Genomic DNA, 21,711 nt, shown 5'->3' on the forward strand with positions numbered 1-21,711 from the left:
GTTCTTTTGTTTATAAGGTATCTAGCCTACAGTAATTTGTTACAGTAGTCTAAATGGACCAAAACATCTAGCAACCAGTATACAAATCTGGTTTCTTTCTAGATTTGCTTATCCTGGATATTTGATGCAGATTGCATCAGGCTATAGACTTGTAATAGTCTCCATTCACATAATAGCATCACTTTTTTAGGGCTTATTCCTTTAAAATTATTTTTGATTAACAGGAGCCGGGTGGTAGCACAGCGGGTTAAGCGCATGTGGCGCAAAGCGCAAGGACCGGCGTAAGGATCCCGGTTTGAGCCCCTGGCTCCCCATCTGCAGGGAGATTGCTTCACAGGCGGTGAAGCAGGTCTGCAGGTGTCTATCTTTCTCTCCCCCTCTCTGTCTTCCCCTCTCTCTCCATTTCTCTCTGTCCTATCCAACAACGACAACAATAAAAAAAAGGGCAACAAAAGAGAGTAAATAAATATTTAAACAAATTTTTTGATTGAGGAAGCTGGGTGGTGGCACATGTGGTTGAGCACACATGTTACAATGTGCAAGGACCTGGGTTCGAGCCCCTGGTCCCCACCCACCTGCAGGGGGAAAGCTTTGCGAGTGGTGAAACAGGACTACAGGTGTCTGTCTCTCTCCCTATCACCTCTTGATTTCTGGCTGTCTCTAATAAATAAATGAAGATAAAAAAATTTTAATTTTGATTGAGTCCATAAAATGAAACCTATTTTAAAATGTAGAGAAATTACATTAATAATCATGTGCCATTATTACCACTATTTGCAAATTTTATCACCTCAAACTAAAGCTTTTTTTTTTTTACTAGAGCACTGTATAGTTCTGGCTTATTGTGGTGGTGCAAGGGATTGAACCTGCGACTTCAGAGGCCTCAGGGGTGAAGTCTTTTGCATAACCATTATGCTGCGTATCATACGCTCAAACAAAAACTTTGTACCCCTTAAACAGCATCTCCCCCTTTCCCTTTTCTTCCTAATTCTGGTATCTTTAGTCTACTTTGGGTTGTTAAAGACTTGCTTGTTCTAGAGACTGAATATAAGTGACCATATATGTTTGACTTTTTCGTGTGTATGTATATTTCTTTATTTCATTTAGTATAATGTTTTTGCCTTATTTCATTTAGTATAATTTTTTTCAGGGTACATTCTTGGAACATGTATAAAAGTATAATTCAGGACATGCTTCCTTTATGTAACATACCATGTACATCTTCCCAAATCATGAAAAATTCTCTAGTATATTTTATTTTATTTTGTTTGCCACCATGGTTATTGCTGGGCTTTGGTACTTGAATGATTCCACTGTTCCCAATGGCTATTTTTTCCCCTTTTAATAGAGGTTAGGAGACAAAGTAAAGTGATAGGGAGAGTGAGAGAGGCCCAGAGAAGAAACTATCGGTGATGCTTACCCCGTGCAGGTGGGAACCAGGGACTTCAGCCCAGGTCCTTACACAGGTACCCATCCCCCTAGACTTTAACTTTTCAAAGGTGGAAGATTTGTATGATCTGAGGAGAAACCAGAGTGTGAACATGCCTTTACTTGACAGATATTTTGTCAAATTAGAAATATATAAACATAGGGTTTCCATTTGGCACATAGGATTTTAAGATTTATGTTTTCTGAAAAGTGTGTAAGAGAAATCATCGTCAAAACTAACATTACTTAAAAAGCCATAACCTTGGGCAGCTTTTTTCCTTTTTCTTTTTGATAGATGGTGAGAGTCAGAAATAGTGAAAAAGAGAGAGACAGAAACAGAGGCATCTGAACCATTATTTCGCTGTTCTTGAAGTCCTCCCTGCCCCTGCAGGTGGAGATCAGAGACTTGAACCCTAGTCCTCATGCATTGTAAGGTATGCACTCTACAGGCTAAGTCATCACCTGACCCCCCAAATTTAAAAGTTTAGGTATGATGCTTTTAGGATGTGTAGCAGACTAAGGACAATACATAAAACTTCTTACATAAAACTAAAAGTGATCCTTTAGATCACTTCTTTGGAATTAGTGATTATCCTTATGTTACACTTACTGGTAGAATGTTTAATGATGTGACCAGAAAATACATTTGACTAATTAAAAGTTTCCTCCCTGCTTTTTTTTTTTTTTGGTTGAGTATAGTTCTTATGTACAAGGATTTTTTTTTCTTAACAAAGCAGATGCAGATGCTATAAATAGAAGTAATAAATTTCCCTAGTGACTGTGCATAAGTTAGTTATACCGTCTGTAGTGCTGTAAATGTGCATAAGTTAGTTATACCGTCTGTAGTGCTGTAAATGATTATGACCTATGGCTGGGGCGATGGCTCAATGGGAGAATGCATGAGGCCTCGAGTTCTCTTCCTAGCACCACGTTAAAAAGTGTTAATCATGATCTAGGTATGTGGTGGCACCTCAAACTTGAGGAATGACTATCTGAAACACTCACATATTGCATTCATCTGGAAGGAATTTACGTAGGCCCACTCAAAGGATTATTAACATCTCTTACAATTTCATGTTTTGGCAGGTAAACCTAGTCTTTAAGCAACCTGGAAAGAGGCTAGAGCACCAAGGAATTAGAATTGAATTTGTAGGTCAAATTGGTGAGTTTTAAAATAGTATTGCTTTTTTTTTTTCTTTCATAATTGAGTTTGAAGAGGTTTGGATTTAAAACGTTAAAAACAGAATTAGAGCATAGCTTTGTGGAAGGAAAGAAATTATTTTGCATAATAAAAGAGGGTTTATTTTATAGACATTGTATTTTCACTGTATGAAGCATATTTGACTTATCCTGCTTTTGTTATTAAACTTAATTTCTAAGAATGAAAGGAGTTAATACATAAGCAAAGGTATAAACTGTCAAGCTTGAAAAATAATTCAAGTAGCTGACTCACTGAAATTTCCATCTGTGCACATTTTCATCAGTCTTACAATGTCACCTTCATTCTTCACTTTCTAATTACTCATGCTGTTTATCTTCCTGACCTACCAAGAATGTGCCTATAGCCAGACTCACCTTTCAACAATAAATTCCAAGTGAAAAAGAAAGGTGTATTTTTTTTTTGACTGAGAAATCTCTGAAACACCCTTGACTTACATGAGTTAAATGGTGTAAAAAAAGAAAAGGAAATAGATTTGTATAATGCTGTCCACATAGTTATGTTTTAGCTCTAGTTTTATTATATTACATGTTTAATGTGTCAGAATTGGAGTGGGTGAATATTTGTTTGCATATCTATTTTAGGTAAGATTGTACTTGAAGGACCAATTATAGTAATTAACTGATAGTTGATTTTAGTTTTCTGTGTATTATAGTTTACCAGGGTAGTTTATTTGCCTAACTACAAAAACAACAAAATGATTTTACTGAATTGAATATACTTGCTTAAATAAATAAGATGACCAAATGCCTTTGCCTTGAATGGGGGAATTTCAGATAAATACTGGCCCATGTATCTGTTATGATGGCTTCATATTAGACAAGTTCTGATTTTTTTCCCCCTGCCAACCAGACCACCACTCAGCTCTGGCTTATTGTGGTGCCTGGGGTTGAACTTGGAACTCAGAGTCTTAGGCATGAAAGTCTTAAAGCATAATCATTATGCTACCCCTGTCCTCAATTCTTTTCTTTTTTCTTTTTTTTTGTAATAGAATTTTCCACATTACTATACTACTTGAAAAAATTTTTTATACCTAGATAGAACATAATAATCAGAAGAATAAGGAATTAAGATCATAACTCTAGTATATTAAAGATGAGACAAATTTGGCTTCCTTTGTTATTCCTGGGGCTTCACTAAGTCAACTTTTTCAGAGGGAGAGTGGCAGAGACAGACAGAGGGGAGAGAGGGAAAGATACCATAGCAACAGCGTTCCTCCAGTTTGCTAGGGACTTATTCTTTGACATGACAAAATCTGCCCTGAAGAGGTTTTTTTGTTGTTGTCATTTTTGGTTGGTTGGTGTTTGTTTGCATTGTAAAGTATAAAGGAAAGCAGCATGTTGTATGTTTTTTTTTTTGCTTCAGCAGCTTTGGGACAAATTCAGAGTCCTAAACTCTGGAGATTTTGGGAGGCAGAAGCTTGACTTTTAATAAAGTAAATATTAAATATAATTGGTCTATTTTGTTTTTAAATTTTCTTAGAACTTTTCAATGACAAGAGTAATACTCATGAGTTTGTAAACCTAGTGAAAGAACTAGCCTTACCTGGAGAACTGACTCAGAGCAGAAGTTATGATTTTGAATTTATGCAAGTTGAAAAGCCATATGAATCTTACATCGGTGCCAATGTTCGTTTGAGGTATGTGAATATGTCTTAGCAACTATAAGCTGGCAAAGCCAGGAACTGAATATCTAATTAGAGCAATTAATTATAATCTGGACCCAAAGTGATTTTTTTTTAATTCTGTTATTTTCTCTAATGTTTATCTGAGGTATTAAAAGTTTGTGTTTTTTTTTTTTTTTTTTTTACCAAAAAAAAAGCTTGGATGGAGCTTTAGAGAGTTCCATCCTGCAATATTCTAGTCATACATCTTCCCTTGTATGAACTATCCTTTAGATACTTTATTTGTTGTGATTTCAGAGTTATCCTCTACAGTTATTAATTTCTCAGTGAATTTCATTTTAGTAGATGGTTAAGAAATGATCTAGTGAGATTTCCTCAACTAAGCTTGATGGTTGCCCTCTAGGGTCCCATAAGAAATATGTACACCGGGGAGTCGGGCTGTAGCGCAGCGGGTTAAGCGCAGGTGGCGCAAAGCACAAGGACCGGCATAAGGATCCCGGTTCGAACCCCGGCTCCCCACCTGCAGGGGAGTCGCTTCACAGGCGGTGAAGCAGGTCTGCAGGTGTCTATCTTTCTCTCCCCCTCTCTGTCTTCCCCTCCTCTCTCCGTTTCTCTCTGTCCTATCCAACAACAACAACAATAACTACCACAATAAAACAACAAGCGCAACAAAAGGGAATAAATAAATAAAATAAAATACTAAAAAAAAAAAAAGAAATATGTACACCATTCTTAAATTGAACTTTGTGGTTTTCTTGTTGTGGGGGGTTTTATTTAAAAATTAGGAATTGGTGGTCTGGGAGGTGGCACAGTGAATAAAGCATTGGACTCTCAGGTGTGAGGTCCTGAGTTTAGTCCCCGGCAGCACATGTACCAAAGTGATGTCTGCTTCTTCCTCTCTCCTCCTAGCTCTCTCATTAATAAATAAAATATTAAAAAAAAAAAAAAGGAATTCTGCATGAAATAAGTTGATTCCAAAGGGAGTTCCACCATGAGAGGAGAAAGCTGAGTTATAGTTAATACTTAAAACACTGAAATTTATTGTAGGAAATTTAATTTGTCTTCATTAACTCTTTAGGTATTTTCTTAAAGTGACAATAGTAAGAAGGCTGACAGACCTGGTGAAAGAATGCGATCTAATTGTCCACCAGCTTGCTGCCTATCCTGATGTTAACAATCCTATTAAGATGGAAGTGGGCATTGAAGATTGTCTACACATAGAATTTGAATATAATAAATCAAAGTAAGTACCTTTCTGATAGGCAAACCAAATGTTTAGGGAATTTAAGTAAGCTTCTCAGGTCTTTGTAAATTGGCCAAAAGAAGAATAAATTTCGTTCATCTGGTGCTAACAGGCCAACAGACTCAGAGAGGAAAGAAACATTTGGACACTGATTTGGCTTCTAACTCAGTGTATATAACTTTCACACTGCTGTTAAGTCTCCGACCATTTTTTATAGAGAATCTCAGATGCTGCTGATCCCTTATGTCTGTAAAAATTTATCTTGCTGTCCTGTAATCACTTTAGCTTTGTAAAATGAAACAAATATGTTTCCTTGCTACACAGTGAGTTTACTTATAAGGTTTTAAAATAATAATTTTATTACTTGTTAATGAAAGAGGGGGAGGGAAAGAGAGGAAGAACCAGAGCATATGTGATGTCAGGACTGAACTCAGGACTTCGTTTTTGAGTCTTGACACTCTTAGCCACTATGCCACATCCTGGGCCTCATAATGCACTGTCATTATTGAAGAACTTTGATGTAGAAATGTAAAAGAAAGTAAAGTTAACATAAATTTAAATCATCGTCACTCTTTTATGTCTTTCTGTATGTAAGTATGCTGTATTTTTATAGACACGGGCTCTCATTTTATTTAATGCCTCTTAAAACACTTCTTACGGCACGTTTCAAATATATCCACAGCACATAGATAATATAGTGAATCCTTATGTGCCCATAGATGGTTGTAACGATTGTCAGTGCATGCATGGCCAGATTTGTTCTAGCTGTATATAGCCCCCACACCACCTAGAGATTATATTGACTCAAATTCCAGATAAAAGTTTATTCAAGAATTCACATATCACTTTTAATATAACCACAGTACTTTATATCAACATTAGTAATTCCTCACATAACCAGTCAGTGTTCACTTTTCCAAAATTGTCTCATAACTATCTTTATCCCATGTGTGGTTTGTTTGATTTAATGTGCAGACAAGACCTGGGCTTATCAAGCCATTATCCAAAATTTGTTCTAATTCAGCATATTTCAACATTGCACTTAGCAGTTTGACCATTTTGATTCATAGTTTCCCTCTTTTCTTTTAAATATTTATTTATTCCCTTTTGTTGCCCTTGTTGTTTTATTGTTGTAGTTCTTACTGTTGTTGTTATTGATGTCGTCATTGTTGGATAGGATGGAGGGAAGTGGAGAGAGGAGGGGAAGACAGAGAGGGGGAGAGAAAGATAGACACCTGCAGACCTGCTTCACCGCCTGTGAAGTGACTCCCCTGCAGGTGGGGAGCTGGGGTTCGAACCGGGATCCGTAAGCCGGCCCTTGCGCTTTGCGCCACGTGCGCTTAACCCGCTGCACTACAGCCCGACTCCCTCCCTCTTTTCTTTTTAAAGAAACCTGACTTTATGGACAATTTTATTTTATTTATTTTTACCAGAGCATGCCTTAGCTTCGGCTTAGGTTGTATAACCTATAACTTTCAAGCCTCAGGTATGAGAGTCTTTTTGCATAGCCATTATACTATCTCCCCACCCCGTTTTTTTTCCCTTTGAAGTTTATTTCTTGAAGAAATCAGTGCACCTTTATTATTTTATTTTACTTTATTTTATTTGGGGGTGGGGTGTAATGGCTTACATAGCGTAGTCTTTAGCACAGTGGCGCAGCCTTCATCTCCCCTTGACTGGTGTCTTGGAAGTAAAACAGGATCTCAGTGTCTCTTCATCTTATCCCTTTCCTTCTCCAGAGTCTTTGCTTTGGTGCAAACGCCAATCCCAGTTCAAGTTTCACCGTATGTTTTCTCTCACTGTTCTTTATTCTTAAGTCCCACCTATAAGTGAGATCATTCCATATTGGTCTTTCTCTTTGTGACTTGTCTCACTCAGCATAATACTTTCAAATTCTGACCACAATATTGCAAAGGAGGTGACCTGTTCATTTGTGACAGCTGCATAGTACTACATTGTGTATGTGTACCATGATTTCCTTAGCTATTCATCTGTCACTGGGTATCTGGGCTGCTTCCAAGTTTGGGCTATTACAAACTGTGCTGCTATGAACATAGGTCTTTTTGGATAGGTGTTTTTGCTTCCCCTGGGGAAGTCCCTAGGAGAGAGGGATTGCTGGGTCATAAGGTGGGTCCATTTCTAGAGTCTGATGAGTCAAGTCTCCAGACCATTTTCCATAGGGGTTGGACCAACTCACATTCTCACCAGCAGTGTAGGAGAGTTCCTCCTCCCTGTCCACAGACTGTCCAACAGTTGATGTTTCTGTCTTTCGTAATGTGTGACATTTCTCACAGGTGCAGAGTGGTATCTCATTGCTGTTTTTATTTGCATTTCCCTGATCATCAGTGACTGAACTCCCCCCCCCCCCCATGTCTGTTGGGCCTTTGGATCTCTTCTTTGGAGAAGGTTTTTCCCACATCTTCCCCTCATTGTTCAGTGGGGGTTGCTTGTCTTTTTATTGTTGAATTTTCTGCCTCTCCATGGGGGTGGGGGGTCTCTTTGTTAGTGATTCCCTTTGCTGGAATACACTCTCATTTATCCCCATTTTGTACACTCTTCTGTTAAGATAATTTTTTATTAATTGTTACTTATGTAACTTACATTACTGAAAGATATGATTTGTATGATTTCAGAGTCTTGGATTATATTGTTGAAGACATCAGGTAATTTAGGACATACAATCTTGTCATTGGAAACTTTCAGATTGAAACCATTATGTTAAGCAACTTTTGAGTTTATTATTTTGAAATCCAAACCTGGGAGAAGGACCTCTGAATATTGTATGAGTATTTAGGTTTATGAATGCATCACTTCAAGTACTCTTAAACACTTATAATCCTAAAGATGTTAAGTAAAGATGAGAGAAAGAGCATAATGGATATGCAAGGAGATTCATGCCTGAGGCTCAGAGGTCCCAGGTTCAGTGTTCAATCCCCTGCACCACCATAAGTCAGAGCTGAGGAGTGCTTTAGTAAAGTAATAATAAGAATAATGTCTTTCAAGAGATTATTTCACTTTTTATTTTAAAAAATGTTACTTAGTTACTTTTTTTTTTTTCTCCTCAAAGGTATCATTTAAAGGATGTGATTGTTGGAAAAATTTATTTCTTACTAGTAAGAATAAAAATCCAGCATATGGAGTTACAACTGATCAAAAAAGAGATCACAGGAATAGGTAAGTTGAAGTGTTTGCATTCCCATTAAAATGCACAAGGACCCAGGCTCAAGGCCATGGTCCCTACATGCAGGAGGGAAGCTGCACAGGCGGTGAAGTAGCGCTGCAGCTTGCTCTCTCTCTCTCCCTATCTCCCTCTTCCTACTCAATTTCTCTCTCTGTCTATCTAAAAATAAATGTTTGCATTAAAATTCCTATTTTATTTGAATTTTTTGTATGAAACTAAACTTCACTTAAATTCCAAGGAGTTCATGCCAGTAGATATATTTTGATTCCCTTTAAGAACTGATCCTATATAAAATCTTTCTCATAGTCTCTCTTTATTTTACTTGTTTCTTGGTAGTATAATTTGATTACCTACTATACATCTATACCATAAGTTTCTCTGTAGCATGCATTCTACGATATATACTTTCGGCTTTGAACTAGGCCTAAAGGACTCCCCGCTTTAGTTGAAAATTTAAAATGTTTATAAACAAATATTCACATCAAATACCCACAATCATTTGATAATTATTTGTATTTTTTAAATGAATTTTTGAATAGGTAATATATTTATATGGTCCAAAAGTAAAGTGTGAAGTCCTTCTAGTGGGCCTGGGCGGTGGTGCACCTGGTTGAGCACAGTGTGTTACAATGCATGAGGACCCAGGTTTGAGCCCCCAGTCCCTATCTGCAGGGGGAAAGCTTTACAAGTGGTGAAGCAGGGCTGCAGGTCTCTCTCTCTCTCTCTGTCTTCCCCATTGCCTCTCAATTTTTGACGGTCTCTAGCCAATAAAGATAATAGAAAAAAAAATTTTAAAGTCCTTTTAGTTACTATGCATATATAAATAAGTCCCTGTACATTATACACCCTTTCTAGTTCACTGGTTATATGAAATACATACCTTACTTTTGGAGATCTTTCCATATTGTTGTATAAACTTCCTCTTTCATGTGATATTCCATCCTGTGCATATATTAGAATATAAACAGTGCTATTGCTACATATTGGCTGTTTCCAGTCTTAAAATTTGAGATATATTGATGTGTAACATTGTATTTGTTTCAGGTATACAACATAATGTTTCAGTACTTCCATACATTGGAAAATGATCACTACAAAATGTCTAGTTAACAGGCGTTGCTTTACATAATTATAAGTTCTATTTCTTTTGATGAGGCCCTTTATAATTTACTTTTTGGCAACTTTCAAAAATCCAAGGCAGTCATTAGACATAGTTATTGTTTGGTATTTTCATCCTTGTGACATTTATGTTGTAATTGGAAGTTTGGATACTAACTCCTTATGTTACATGATTTGCAAATGTGTTCTGCCATTTGGTTGGTTCTTTTCATTTTGTTTATAGCTTGCTGTGTGCAGAAGTTTGAATTTGATGTAGTCCCGCTCGTTTATTTTTTATAATTTTTAAAAAATATTTGTTTATTGGATAGAGACAGCTAGAAATGGAGAGGGAAGGGGGTGATAGGGAGAGAGACAGAGAGACACCTGCAGCCCTGCTTCATTACTTACAAGGCTTTCCCCCTGCAAGTGGGGACCAGGCTTGAACCTGGATCCTTGAGCTTTGTAATAATATGTGTGCTCAACCAGGTGAGCCACCACCCAGTCCCCTCAACCAAAAATACTCAGCTGGTGGTTTTTCTATTAAATTTTAACTCTCTAACTCTAAGACACTTTACATGTTACAGAGAACACAAGCACACCCACAGTTAGTTCTGGTGTATACTGATAGTTTGTAAAAGGTATTAGAAGTGGTAGAAGACTCTTTCTGAACTTTGGAAAGAAAGCTATGAAACATTCTTAATTAGTATGTTAAGTGTAGGTAATAAATAGATGATCTGTCTGTCAGATACATAGAGAAGGATGAATACCAGATGATGCCACTCAACTGTGGGGAAGGAAGGCAAAGGAGGGGGTGTAGAAGGCACTGGGGTCTTGGTGCGGAGTGATGGAAAGGTACATACGTTGGAGGTGAGTGTGTTTAGTAGACGCTTTCACAGAGGGATGAGAAATCGTACCAAAGTGTCAACGAGTGCACCCTCTACTTCTCCCTCTCCTCCTTAAAAAGAAGCAAAGAAGAAAGGAAAAAAGCTTTCTCTTATATCCCAGTATAATTAGTGTATGGAGAAAATAGTGAATTCTGGGCCAGGGGGTGGCAGCACACATGGTAGAGAGCTCGTTACCTACCAGGTACAAGACCCCAGGTGCAAGTCTCTAGTCCCCACTGACACTGATGGGGAGGAAGCTTTGCAAGCAGTGAAGCAGTGTTGCAGGTGTTTTCCATTTTCTCTCCCTCTCTACCTCCCCATCCCTCTCAGTTTCTTTTTGACTTGTCAAATAAAATAAATATTTAAAGAAAGAAAATAGTAAATTCTAAGCCAAGACATAGAAAATAGATGATGAACATTTTCACAAAATGGTGCGATAAATTAGTACTAAAACTGTAGTTGAAAATGAGAAGAAGGTGTAAACTGGACTTATATTATACTATGTTATATTATTATTATATTCTGAAAATATTTATTACAATTCACATTATTGCACTAGGACCCAGTACCACAACAGAAACAGAAACAATTGCCAAATACGAAATAATGGACGGTGCACCAGTAAAAGGTAACACACACACTTGATTTCTTTTGTCCTTTGTGTTATAGGTAGTGCAGACAACAGTATTCATGGTAGTTGAATTTGAAATTATTTATTCAGTGTAAAAGTATTTTGAATTTTAAAAATTCTTAACAATTGGGTGGGGGAGATAGTATAATGGTTATGCAAACAGACTCTCATGCCTGAGGCTCCAAAGTCCCAGGTTCAGTCCCCCACTCCACCAGAATCCAGAGCTGAGCAGTGCTCTGGTGTTTCTCTCTGTGTCTCTCTCTATCTGCATCTCTCTCAAAAGTAAAGTAAATACAATATTTTTAAAAAAGATTTGTAGCAAATAAAGTTTTAACATGTCATTATTATATACTGAGAAAACTATAATGCCTCCTCCTAGTCTGAAATGAGGATTTTGACTTACATTTATAATTTAGAAGAGACACTTGTTTATATCTCTTCTTTAATCTGAATTTAGTTGTAATAGATTATGTTTGTAATTCTTTCTTACTCATGCTGAACATAAAATACAGTATAACTGAACATTAATTCCTGTGGTACTTTGGAGTCCTGAAAGCCACCAAGAAAATAAACCGTTCTACTACCTTATAATCTTTCATGCCTAAGATAGTGAAGCCAATTTCTATCATTTTAAATTTGTCTTTGAGTGGCCTGGCAGGTGGCACCATGGCTAGAGTGTTGGATGTTTAAGCAGAAGATCCTGAGTTCAAGCCCCAGCATCACATGTGCCAGCATGATGCCATAGTTCTTTCTCCTTAGGTAGATAGAATTGTCTTTGACATTTTCTCACTCTGTTAATAATAATTTTAAACAGTAGTTACCATTTGAGTGGCAGCTGTAGATGAAACACTGTGCCCCCAAGCGCTCTAGGTTTCCCCGCCTAATGCCTTCTGTGCCAGGTCACGGCGCCTTAAAGTTTACTGGTGAAACTGAGGTGCAGGGATGTTAAAAAAAAACTTGCTAAAGGTGATATATATTCCTTAGTCTATCTTAGAGTTTTCAATTGTGAGTTTAACAAAATGACTACTAAGAGAAAAATAGTTTATTTATAGTTTATCATATAGGAGAAGTCTCAGTAAGAAAGTAACAAAGCAGTGACTTAGAATTTAGGCTTCTGCGACATCTTCAAAGAACAATAAATTTGGAGAGAAGTGACTGAGCAAAAGAAAGCAGTTTTGGGCTTCTATGTGTGGCAAAGTGTGGGGAGGTAAATACACTGGTAAAAGTGAGTGGCGTATGATTTTCTAGTGCCACGGTCTTCTAAGAATCTGTATTCATTAAAAAGGTAACTTCCCGGGAGTCGGGCGGTAGCGCAGCGGGTTAAGCGCATGTGGCGCAAAGTGCAAGGACCAGCGTAAGGATCCCAGTTTGAGCCTCCGGCTCCCCACCTGCAGTGGAGTCGCTTCACAAGCAGTGAAGCAGGTCTGCAGGTGTCTTATCTTTCTCTCCCCCTCCCTGTCTTCCCCTCCTCTCTCCATTTCTCTCTGTCCTATCCAACAAAGACGACATCAACAACAACAATAACTACAACAACAATGAAAAACAACAAGGGCAACAAAAGGGAAAATATATAAAGGGTAACATCCTTCATTTAGGAAGAAAAAGTGGAGACTTTACTGTATTTGCTGCTTAACTGCATTCAGCTCAAAAGAATTCTTACGTCAGAGGCAGTGATATATCCTGACTTCTTCAACGGCTGTTTACTGAAGTGTGGAAATTTTAGCACAGGCCTTTCTGAGTCTGCAGCCTGTCTGTGTACACTCTGTGGTGCAACATCTTTTCATAAGTTCCCAGTAGCCACATATTATTAGTGAAGCGACTTGTTAGATACTTCTTAGAAAATAGGTATGTACAAGAAAAGTATTATGGAAAAACGATTCAGAATAGAAAATGTAAATAACAACCCTTAGGAAAAGAATACCAAAATCGCAGTATTTTTGGTAATGAAGGAATATTATCATTCTGAACATTTCCTGTTGTTTTGGATTAGTCGGTTACAAGTATTTATTTGTACACGTGACTAGAAATAATGGTAAACTTCATGAAAGCAGAAAATAGCAAAGCCATTAAAATAGTACTTACTTGTCCGCACTATCCTAAGCTTTTAGGATTTACTTCACAGAAGAGGAACTTCAAATAAAATGGTTAAATAACTTGGCTAAAGTCAAATTTGTAGACTTTGGATTTGAATTCAGGCATTCTGGCTCTACAGTGGTCAGGGTAATTTTATTCTTCCACCCTGTCATCTGGGAAAATATGGCAATGCCTGGAAACATTTTTGGTCGTCACTCTTAGGGAGTATGTCTGGCACCTAGTGGGAACTGGCATCTAGTAGGCAGAGGCCAGGGGCTTGCTAAACTTCTAGCAGTGCATAGAACCTTTCCCGTACCAAAGAATTTTCAGGTCTAAAATGCCTGCATATCCACTAATAGATATGTTAATATTTGCTTGCTACTAATATGTTTTCTATACTACTACATGTTAAGATCTTCTCTGTAAGCATCAGTATTTCCTCTATAGGCGGTGTATCTTCTCTATAACTAGACATGTAATTCTTCGTGTTACATGACTGTATTTAATCATCTTTAAGGATTTAATGGAATTTGTTCTTTTCAGGTGAATCAATTCCAATAAGACTATTTTTAGCAGGATATGACCCAACACCAACAATGAGAGATGTGAACAAAAAATTTTCCGTAAGGTACTTTTTGAATCTAGTCCTTGTTGATGAAGAAGACCGAAGGTACTTCAAGCAACAGGTACAGTGCCACTGATGCTGCTAGTTTATTCTGTGGAAGTTCTAAAAACAGAGCACTTTCCTAAGCTCTACTGTATATACTGAACAAGTAGGGATTTCTAAGCAAAAACACAGAGTATGATAAGAAAGCTAGTATGAATGGAATTGTGCTCAGTAGCCACTTCTCAGTCATTTTGCAGAATAAGTTATCTTGGTTGGTGGGAAGTAGGGATCTGAGGGGGCGAAGAATGTTGGTGAACTGGAGAAAGATCGTGGATCATGGAGGGCCAGAATGGGCTATAATTTGGCAGCATGCCTTTTTAAAAAATTTATTTTCCCTTTTGTTGCCTTTGTTGTCTTTTTATTGTTGTTATTGAATTTGTCATTGTTAGATAGAACAGAGAGAAATGGAGAGGAGGGGAAGACAGAGGGGGAGAGAAAGATAGACACCTGCAGACCTGCTTCACCGCCGGTGAAGCGACTCCCCTGCAGGTGGGGAGCCGGGATCCTTACGCCAGTCCTTGTGCTTTGCGCCACTTGCGCTTAACCTGCTGTGCTACCGACTCCCAGCATGTCTGTTTTTTCTCAAGTTTATTTTTTATTGATTACATGAGTTTCATATGAGACACAGAGAGAAGAGAGAACAAAGCCAGAGCACACTTTAGTCTGTGCACTGCTGGGGGTTGAACTGGGAACCTCAGGCATGTGAGCCCAGTGCTCTACCAGTTGACCCTACTCAGTTTTTATTGCTTCTCATGGACATCATATATGTGTTTAAATTCTGATAAGCTGGTGAGATAAGCCAAAGAGAGAAGGATGAATTTCAAGTGTCTCACTTATTAGCAGAGCTTTAAAGGTAGGGAACAGGGAGGGAGAGCACAAAGTGAAACATGGAATGGACATGGTGAATTGCACCAAAGCAAAGGGTTTTGGGGGGTGGGTTGGGGGAGAGGAAGAAACTTTGGGGACATCGTGAATTTGTATGCGCGTGTCAATGACTGCGCTACAAAGCATCAACTCCCTTAATAATAAAAAAATAACCTTAAAGCAGTTTATGACATTGCAAAGCCAATCATTTGAGGAAGTTAGAGTTAAGGTTTAGTTAGGCAGAATCAGAATTTGAAGAATTTATAGAGGAAGATGTAGGGCAAGTTAAGTGTGTCTGAGGCAGAGAATAATTTGCCTTGATTGGTGGGAAGTAGGGATCTGAGGAGGCGAGTAATGTTGATAAATTGGATAAAGATCATGGAGGGCCTTGAATGCTTGATTGGGGGTTTATCCTGGAGGCACTGAGAACTACAGAAGAACTAGCCAAGCAGTGTTTTAGAGTAATCTGCTGGTGACAGGAAAGATGGATTTGAAAGGAGGCTCAGACAAGGGAGCCATCTATCAGGAAGCTATTTTAGATTTTAAATTATCTATTAATATATTTTTGGATAGAGTTAGAAATTGAGAGGGGAGGAGGAGGTAGGGGAAGAGATAGTGAGACACCCGCAGCACTGTTTTGCCACTTGTGACACTTTCCTCCTACAGGTGGGGACCAGGGACTTGAACCTGGGTTCTTGTGGACTATAATGTGTGTGCTTAACCAGGTGCACCACCACCTGGCCCCAGGAAGCTTTTTAGTAGGTTGTAGTAACAAGGGTTTGAAATTGGGTAAGAGTGGTAGAATAGTGCCTAGATTTTAGGGATTACATAAAGCACTAAAACGTAGATGTCTGCGTAGGATTGCATGGGTGATGGTGATAGATAGGTGCTCATGGCTGGGCACACAGAAGAGACTGAGGTTGGGAGAAAAGGGCTCGGTGAGGAATGAGGACTTTTCTAGGCAAGAATTTCATTATGGTTAAAATCAGAGTGGTAGTGATCTGGCTGGGAGGTGGCGCAATGGAAGAAGCACTGGACTCTCAAGCATGAGGTTCCAAGTTCAACCCCCCGGCAGCACATGGACCAGTGTGATGTCTGGCTCTTTCTCTCTCTTCCTGTCATTCAAATAAATAAATATTTTTTAAAAAATCAGAGTGGTAGTGTTCCTGTAGTGAACACTTTGAGTGTAATATGAAAACATCAATTTGTTGATCTTGGGTTTGTTTTACTAGGAGATCATTTTGTGGAGAAAAGCTCCTGAAAAACTGAGGAAACAGAGAACTAATTTTCACCAGCGATTTGAATCGCCAGAGTCGCAGGCATCTGCTGAACAGCCTGAAATGTAAATAGAAGAAAATTAAAAAAAAAAAAAAAAAAAAAAGCCTCCTGTCTCCATTAAGTTCAGCAGAGGAAAGATGGCTGCAGCATGTACGGGGGAAAGCCAGCCTCCGCTTCTAATAGTCTTCCTTTATCTGACAGTGCTGCGTTTATTTTATGAATTAACTAAATATTCTTCGTGTATATACATTAAAAAGTGCGTTCTTTGAAACACTGGAACTTTTCTTAAGCTGCCATTTTTTTATCGCCCTGATATGCAGACGTGCATCAGCATAAACATTGTAAGAGTTTCGCTTGAGGAGGCTTGCATTTGAACTTTTGCTTTCTTTCTGCATAATGTTGATAAAGTTCTCTTCATTCTAATGATTACCTCTTACCTAACATGAAAAAAAAATTTTGTGTTCCAACAGAAGACCCAAGTGACTCTTAACATCCTTCAAAGACTTAAAATATGGTATCTCAGTATTAGTGGGAAATATATTTGTTTTTACAGATGTGTTTGAGAAGCATAAGTGGAGTGTTTCACTGTAGGTTGGTTCACAGCTTTCTTTTTTTTTTTTTTATCCTCTTTGAAGTCTTCTGTGATACGAATATTGATTTGTTTTTTCTTGCCCAGATTATGTGACATGTCATTGCCGCCTTCCCTGCCCCCATTCTTAAGCACCTATTTTATCACTACTATCCAGAGGGTACTGTTACATGCATTCCACAATGTAAAGTTGTCTTTATGTTGGGATTTCTGGAATTTGTTAAAGCTACATTCTTTTTCCATAAATACTTTGAATTTTCTTTAATTTACTTTAGGTAAGCAAATATAACTTTCTTGACTTTACATATCTTCACTTCTCTTTTCAAGGAAAAATATAGGTATGAGGAAGTCAGGAGGTCCTTTGAGACCTGTAGTTATCCAGGCCTGGACAATTTTATGTTTGTTAAGCTGGAAGTTTGGCTAATGTAAACTTTACTCACATGTTTAAGATTTTTTTAACACTAAATTCAAGTTTATTTGTTCAGCATTTCCAAACAAGGAGGTTGTGATCATTTGATAGATGCATGGCATCTGGTTTCACAGCACACTAAGTGTGGGCTGTAGGAGAAGCCTGCTGCGTGAAGCTACTTCCTACTTACTGTTCACTGGCTTTTGTACCAATATTTTTTATACAATTTAGTGCAAGTCTTGTCATTTAACTTTACGAGGTAATCCAACATATTTCTTTAAATCTTACTACTATGGCACTTTGATAAAATGGTCAGTAACCAACTTTCTTGGCAAAAGGTTTAATACACTATGTGCCGGGACAGCTATTTCAAATATGAATATCTGTGAATGTTTTTCTTCATGTAAGTGCCTGTTGAGAGTTTAAAAATTTAAAAATGCCAAATATTTTCATGGTCACTTGCATGTAGTAATCTAGAAAATAATCAAAATTTGAAAATCAGTTGTATTTAATAAGCCTCAAATTGTGCAAACATGATGTATAATAAAGAATTTGAACAGATATGGAGCTTGCTATTTGAATGATTAAAATGGCTCTATTCTCAAATCTCATCTTGTCAGATTCATTGTTGAGGCATAGTTAGGAGCTGCTCACTACACCAGCATCGCGACAACTGAAGAGCTGGGGAAGACGGCATTATAGTGATTCTGTAAAAAGCCTTTCAGGCCTTAGGCTCTGAGGGGCCATAAGCTGGAGCTGAGTAGTACACTGTTAAATAAATGAATAAATAATAATTAAAAAAAAACGAAGGGGAGAGACTTCACTTGAGGAGACTTTGTTATAATGTGTTCAGTTGGAGGTTGGGCAGTGGGTTAAGCGCACATGGTGCAAAGCGCAAGGACAACGTAAGGATTCCGGTTCCAGCCCCTGGCTCCCCTCCTGTAGGGGAGTTGCTTCATGAGCAGTAAAGCAGATCTGCAGGTGTCTATCTTCCCCTCCTCTCTCTATTTCTCTCTGTCCTATCCAACAACAATGACATCATCAACAACAACAATAATAATAACCACAGGAACAATAAAAACCAGGGCAACAAAAGGAAAAAAACAGCCTCCAGGAGCAGTGGATCAGTGGTGCAGGCACTGAGCCCCAACAATAACTCTGGAGGCAAAAAAAAAAAAAATGTGTGTGATAATCCCCAGTCTACATTTTTGTAAGCCATAAAGTGAGGGATTTTCAGTTAGAAAAAGGGTTAAGAATTAAGATGTGGCAAAAGCTTTTTTTCTCAACATCTAGGACCTTGAATGTTCTTAAATTAATCCTTAAGTAATAACTCTTCCCATACTGTTGGTATGCATGAGACCCCTTCTGTTTCATTTGGTTTAAATCCCCCCTGCTTAACACTATTCTATTTATATAACCGCTGTTAACAAGCACCTCCCTCCAGGGCATTGGTTCAATCCCCACTGTTTCATGATATGTTTTTGCTCCACCCCCCCCTCCTTGTCACACCCTGATCCCCTCTTTGTCACACTCTGATTTTCGCCAGTCACTTTTCTCTCCACCCTCTCTACGTCACATCTTGTTTCCACCCTACTTGGGAAGTATATATAAAGACAGCATTGTGAGTTTTAGAGTACTGTACTGTACTTTGAGTTTAACTTAGCTCGTCTTAGATTATGCTGCGTCCTGCATGAATAAAGAGATACTGCCTACAACCCAGCCATGAGTCCCGGGTCATCTGTTACCCGCCCGTGAAGTCAGCCCGGAGAAAACAACATAACCCGTCGAAAACAACACCATACCAAGTTGACAGGGGAAAAGGCCTTCTCTAGACAATTGAGAAAATGCTATCCTGTCCATTTGGGGAGACTGATCCCACAGATACTGTGCACTTTGCGTAAGGCCATTACATAACCAACTTGAGAAATAATGGAATTCAGCATTTGGTGAATTAAGTGTAAGTTGACCAATTAGTCATAAATAAATGAAAAAGAAAAGCGTATTTTAAATGATTACAATATCTAACCCATAGGTATGGCTTCCAACCCTGCCTGCATGTTCAGGTTACTTTAGTTTTAAAAAATTACCACAACAAAGTCTTTTTCAGCCTAATCAGAATTTCAGAGGCCTTCACATCAGCGATTTATTTTTAAAACATCTTTTTAAAAAAGATTAACCATGGTCCGGGAGGAGGCGCAGTGGATAAAGCATCTGACTATCAAGCATGATGTTCTGAGTTCAATCCCTGGCAGCACATGCACCAGAGTGCGCAGGTGGCATAAACTGTAAGGACCAGCGTAAGGATCCAGCCTAAGCCCCTGGCTTCCCACCTGCAGGGGAGTCGTTTCACAAGCGGTGAAGCAGGTCTGCAGGTGTCTATCTTTGCCCTCTCTATCTTCCTCTCCTCTCTCCATTTCTCTGTCCTATCCAACGACGACATCAACAATAAAACGAGCAACAAAAAAGAATAAAGATTACCTTTTTTAAGATTTATTGGAGGATTAATGGTTTATAGTCAACAGTAAAATGCAAGTTTGTCCATGTGTGCCATTTCTGTTTTCTATATAAAAGATTAATTAGGATAAAGGCAGAAATTGAGAGAGGAGACAGATAGGAAGACAGATAACCTGCAGCACTGCATCACCATTTGTGAAACATCCTCCCTGCAGGTGGGGGTCAAAGGCTTCAACCCAGATCCTTGTGCACTGTAATACCTGCGCTCGACCAGGTGTGCCACCACCTGCCTCCAACACTGGCAGTTTCCCAAAGTTGCCCCCAAATTGATAAAGTAACCCAGAGTTAAGAACCACTTTACTGGGTGGGGGTGTAGCATAATGGTTATGCAAAGAGACTTTGATGCCTGAGGCTCTCAAGTCCCAGGTTCAATCCTCCAGACCGCCATAAGCCAGAGCTGAGCAGTGCTCTGGTTAAAAAAGAAACAAAAAGAACCACTTTACTCTTTTTTTTCCCAGGTGGAGTCTAAGATTTTTTATTTTTGTCATTTTACTGAGGGTGGGGTAAAGGTTTACATTCCAGTTGCTGCACAAGCAGTTTCTCACGTCTCCCTTGAAGGTGTCCACAGAGCACTCTCACTGCTTACTTGGGGGCTTCTCCATTATCAGGTTTCAAGACCCTCTCCTTCCCCTTTCTCTTCTTTTCCCAGAGTCCTTTGCTTTGGTGCAATATACCCCATATAGTTCGTTTTGCTTTGTGTTTACCCTTTCTGTCCTTAAGTTCCACCTATATATGAGTTTCAGTGCTGTGGTGCCCGCCCCCCGTATCTCCCCCAGCTTTTTTTTTTTTTTTTTTGCCTCCAGGGTTATCGCTGGGGCTCCATGCCTGCACTACAAATCCACTGCTCCTGGCAGCCATCTTTCCAATTTTTGTTGTTGCTGCTGCTGTTGTAGTTGGATGGGACAGAGAAAAATTGAGAGAGGAGGGGAAGATAGTGAGGGAAGAGAAAGACACCTGCAGACCTGCTCCACCATTTGTGAAACAACACCCCCCCCCCCAGGTGGGGAGCCAGGGGCTTGAACCGGGATCCCTATGCTTTGTACATAAACCTGTGCACCACCGCCACCCCCCAACTGTCTTTATCTTAAACACACAGGATTATGGCAACTGTGAAAAGTATTAATGGAGGTTGGAGAACAGTGAAGGCCAGGCCCCTTCAAGATCTGTCACTTAGGCATATGGATTGCTTGGAGCTGACATCAGCTGAGACCCTGCAGGTTTCACAAGAAACTCTTAGCACTTACTGGTCTAGAAGAATGAAAATGGGGTGGGGAGGTTGTCTTATTTGAATCAGGGTTATTACCAAAATAAACTTTTCCATGGAGAAACATGTCTCTATGGAAAAGCAAACATCTAACTACAAGGGATCTGGTCTTCATCTTGAGTCTTCCTCTTTCTTTAAAGTACAAAGCTCCTGTCTTCTGCTCAGGATATATATATATATATTTTTTTTTTCACTTGCCTTTGAAATATATGCCTGAGGTCAGAGAAATAGCTCACTTGATTTGTGCCTGGCCCCCACCAGACTGAAGGAAACTTTGGTGCTATGGTCTCTTTAAAAAAAAAAAGTGGGAGTCTGGTGGTAGCACAGCGGGTTAAGTGCGTGTGGCACAAAGCAAGCGCAAGGACCGGCATAAGGATCCTGGTTCAAGCCCCTGGCTCCCCAGCTGCAGGGGCGTCACTTCACAGGTGGTGAAGCAGGTCTGCAGGTGTCTTGTCTTTCTCTCCCCGTCTTCCCCTCCTCTCCATTTCTCTCTGTCCTGTCCAACAACGACGACAACAGTAACAACCACAATAATAACTACAATAAGGCAGCAAAAGGGAATAAATATTAATAAAAATTTTTTTAATCTTTAAAAAAAGGTGTGTGTGTGGGGGGATACAAATATATCTTCTATGGACCCCCTGCTAAGTAATTAAATTTGTTTTTTTCGCCTGCTAATTTGATGTCATTTTGAACATGAAGAATCCAGCGAATCAAGAGGAAATTTTCCATTTCTGTGCAGTCA

The 21,711-nt window shown here is 38.8% G+C and overlaps 1 protein-coding gene across 4 annotated transcripts in view; it reads left to right on the forward strand.

Moving 5' to 3' along the window:
• The window catches only part of VPS26A (VPS26 retromer complex component A), a 32,743-nt gene extending 14,949 nt beyond the window's left edge, over window positions 1–17,794 (forward strand). For 3 of the 4 annotated variants that reach the window (XM_007524155.3, XM_007524154.3, XM_060197031.1), the window contains 7 exons: window positions 2,515–2,590; window positions 4,130–4,286; window positions 5,350–5,514; window positions 8,582–8,688; window positions 11,237–11,305; window positions 13,925–14,067; window positions 16,145–17,794. In XM_007524155.3, coding sequence (XP_007524217.1) covers window positions 2,515–2,590; window positions 4,130–4,286; window positions 5,350–5,514; window positions 8,582–8,688; window positions 11,237–11,305; window positions 13,925–14,067; window positions 16,145–16,258 — 831 coding nt within the window. In that variant the 3' untranslated portion in view covers window positions 16,259–17,794. The remainder of the gene's footprint in view (window positions 1–2,514; window positions 2,591–4,129; window positions 4,287–5,349; window positions 5,515–8,581; window positions 8,689–11,236; window positions 11,306–13,924; window positions 14,068–16,144) is intronic. The other variant, XM_016188589.2, reaches the window with a different exon arrangement.
• Window positions 17,795–21,711: the final 3,917 nt, after the last annotated feature.

This window comes from Erinaceus europaeus, chromosome 1 (genome assembly GCF_950295315.1).
Source record: "Erinaceus europaeus chromosome 1, mEriEur2.1, whole genome shotgun sequence".
Taxonomy (NCBI): Eukaryota; Metazoa; Chordata; class Mammalia; order Eulipotyphla; family Erinaceidae; genus Erinaceus; species Erinaceus europaeus.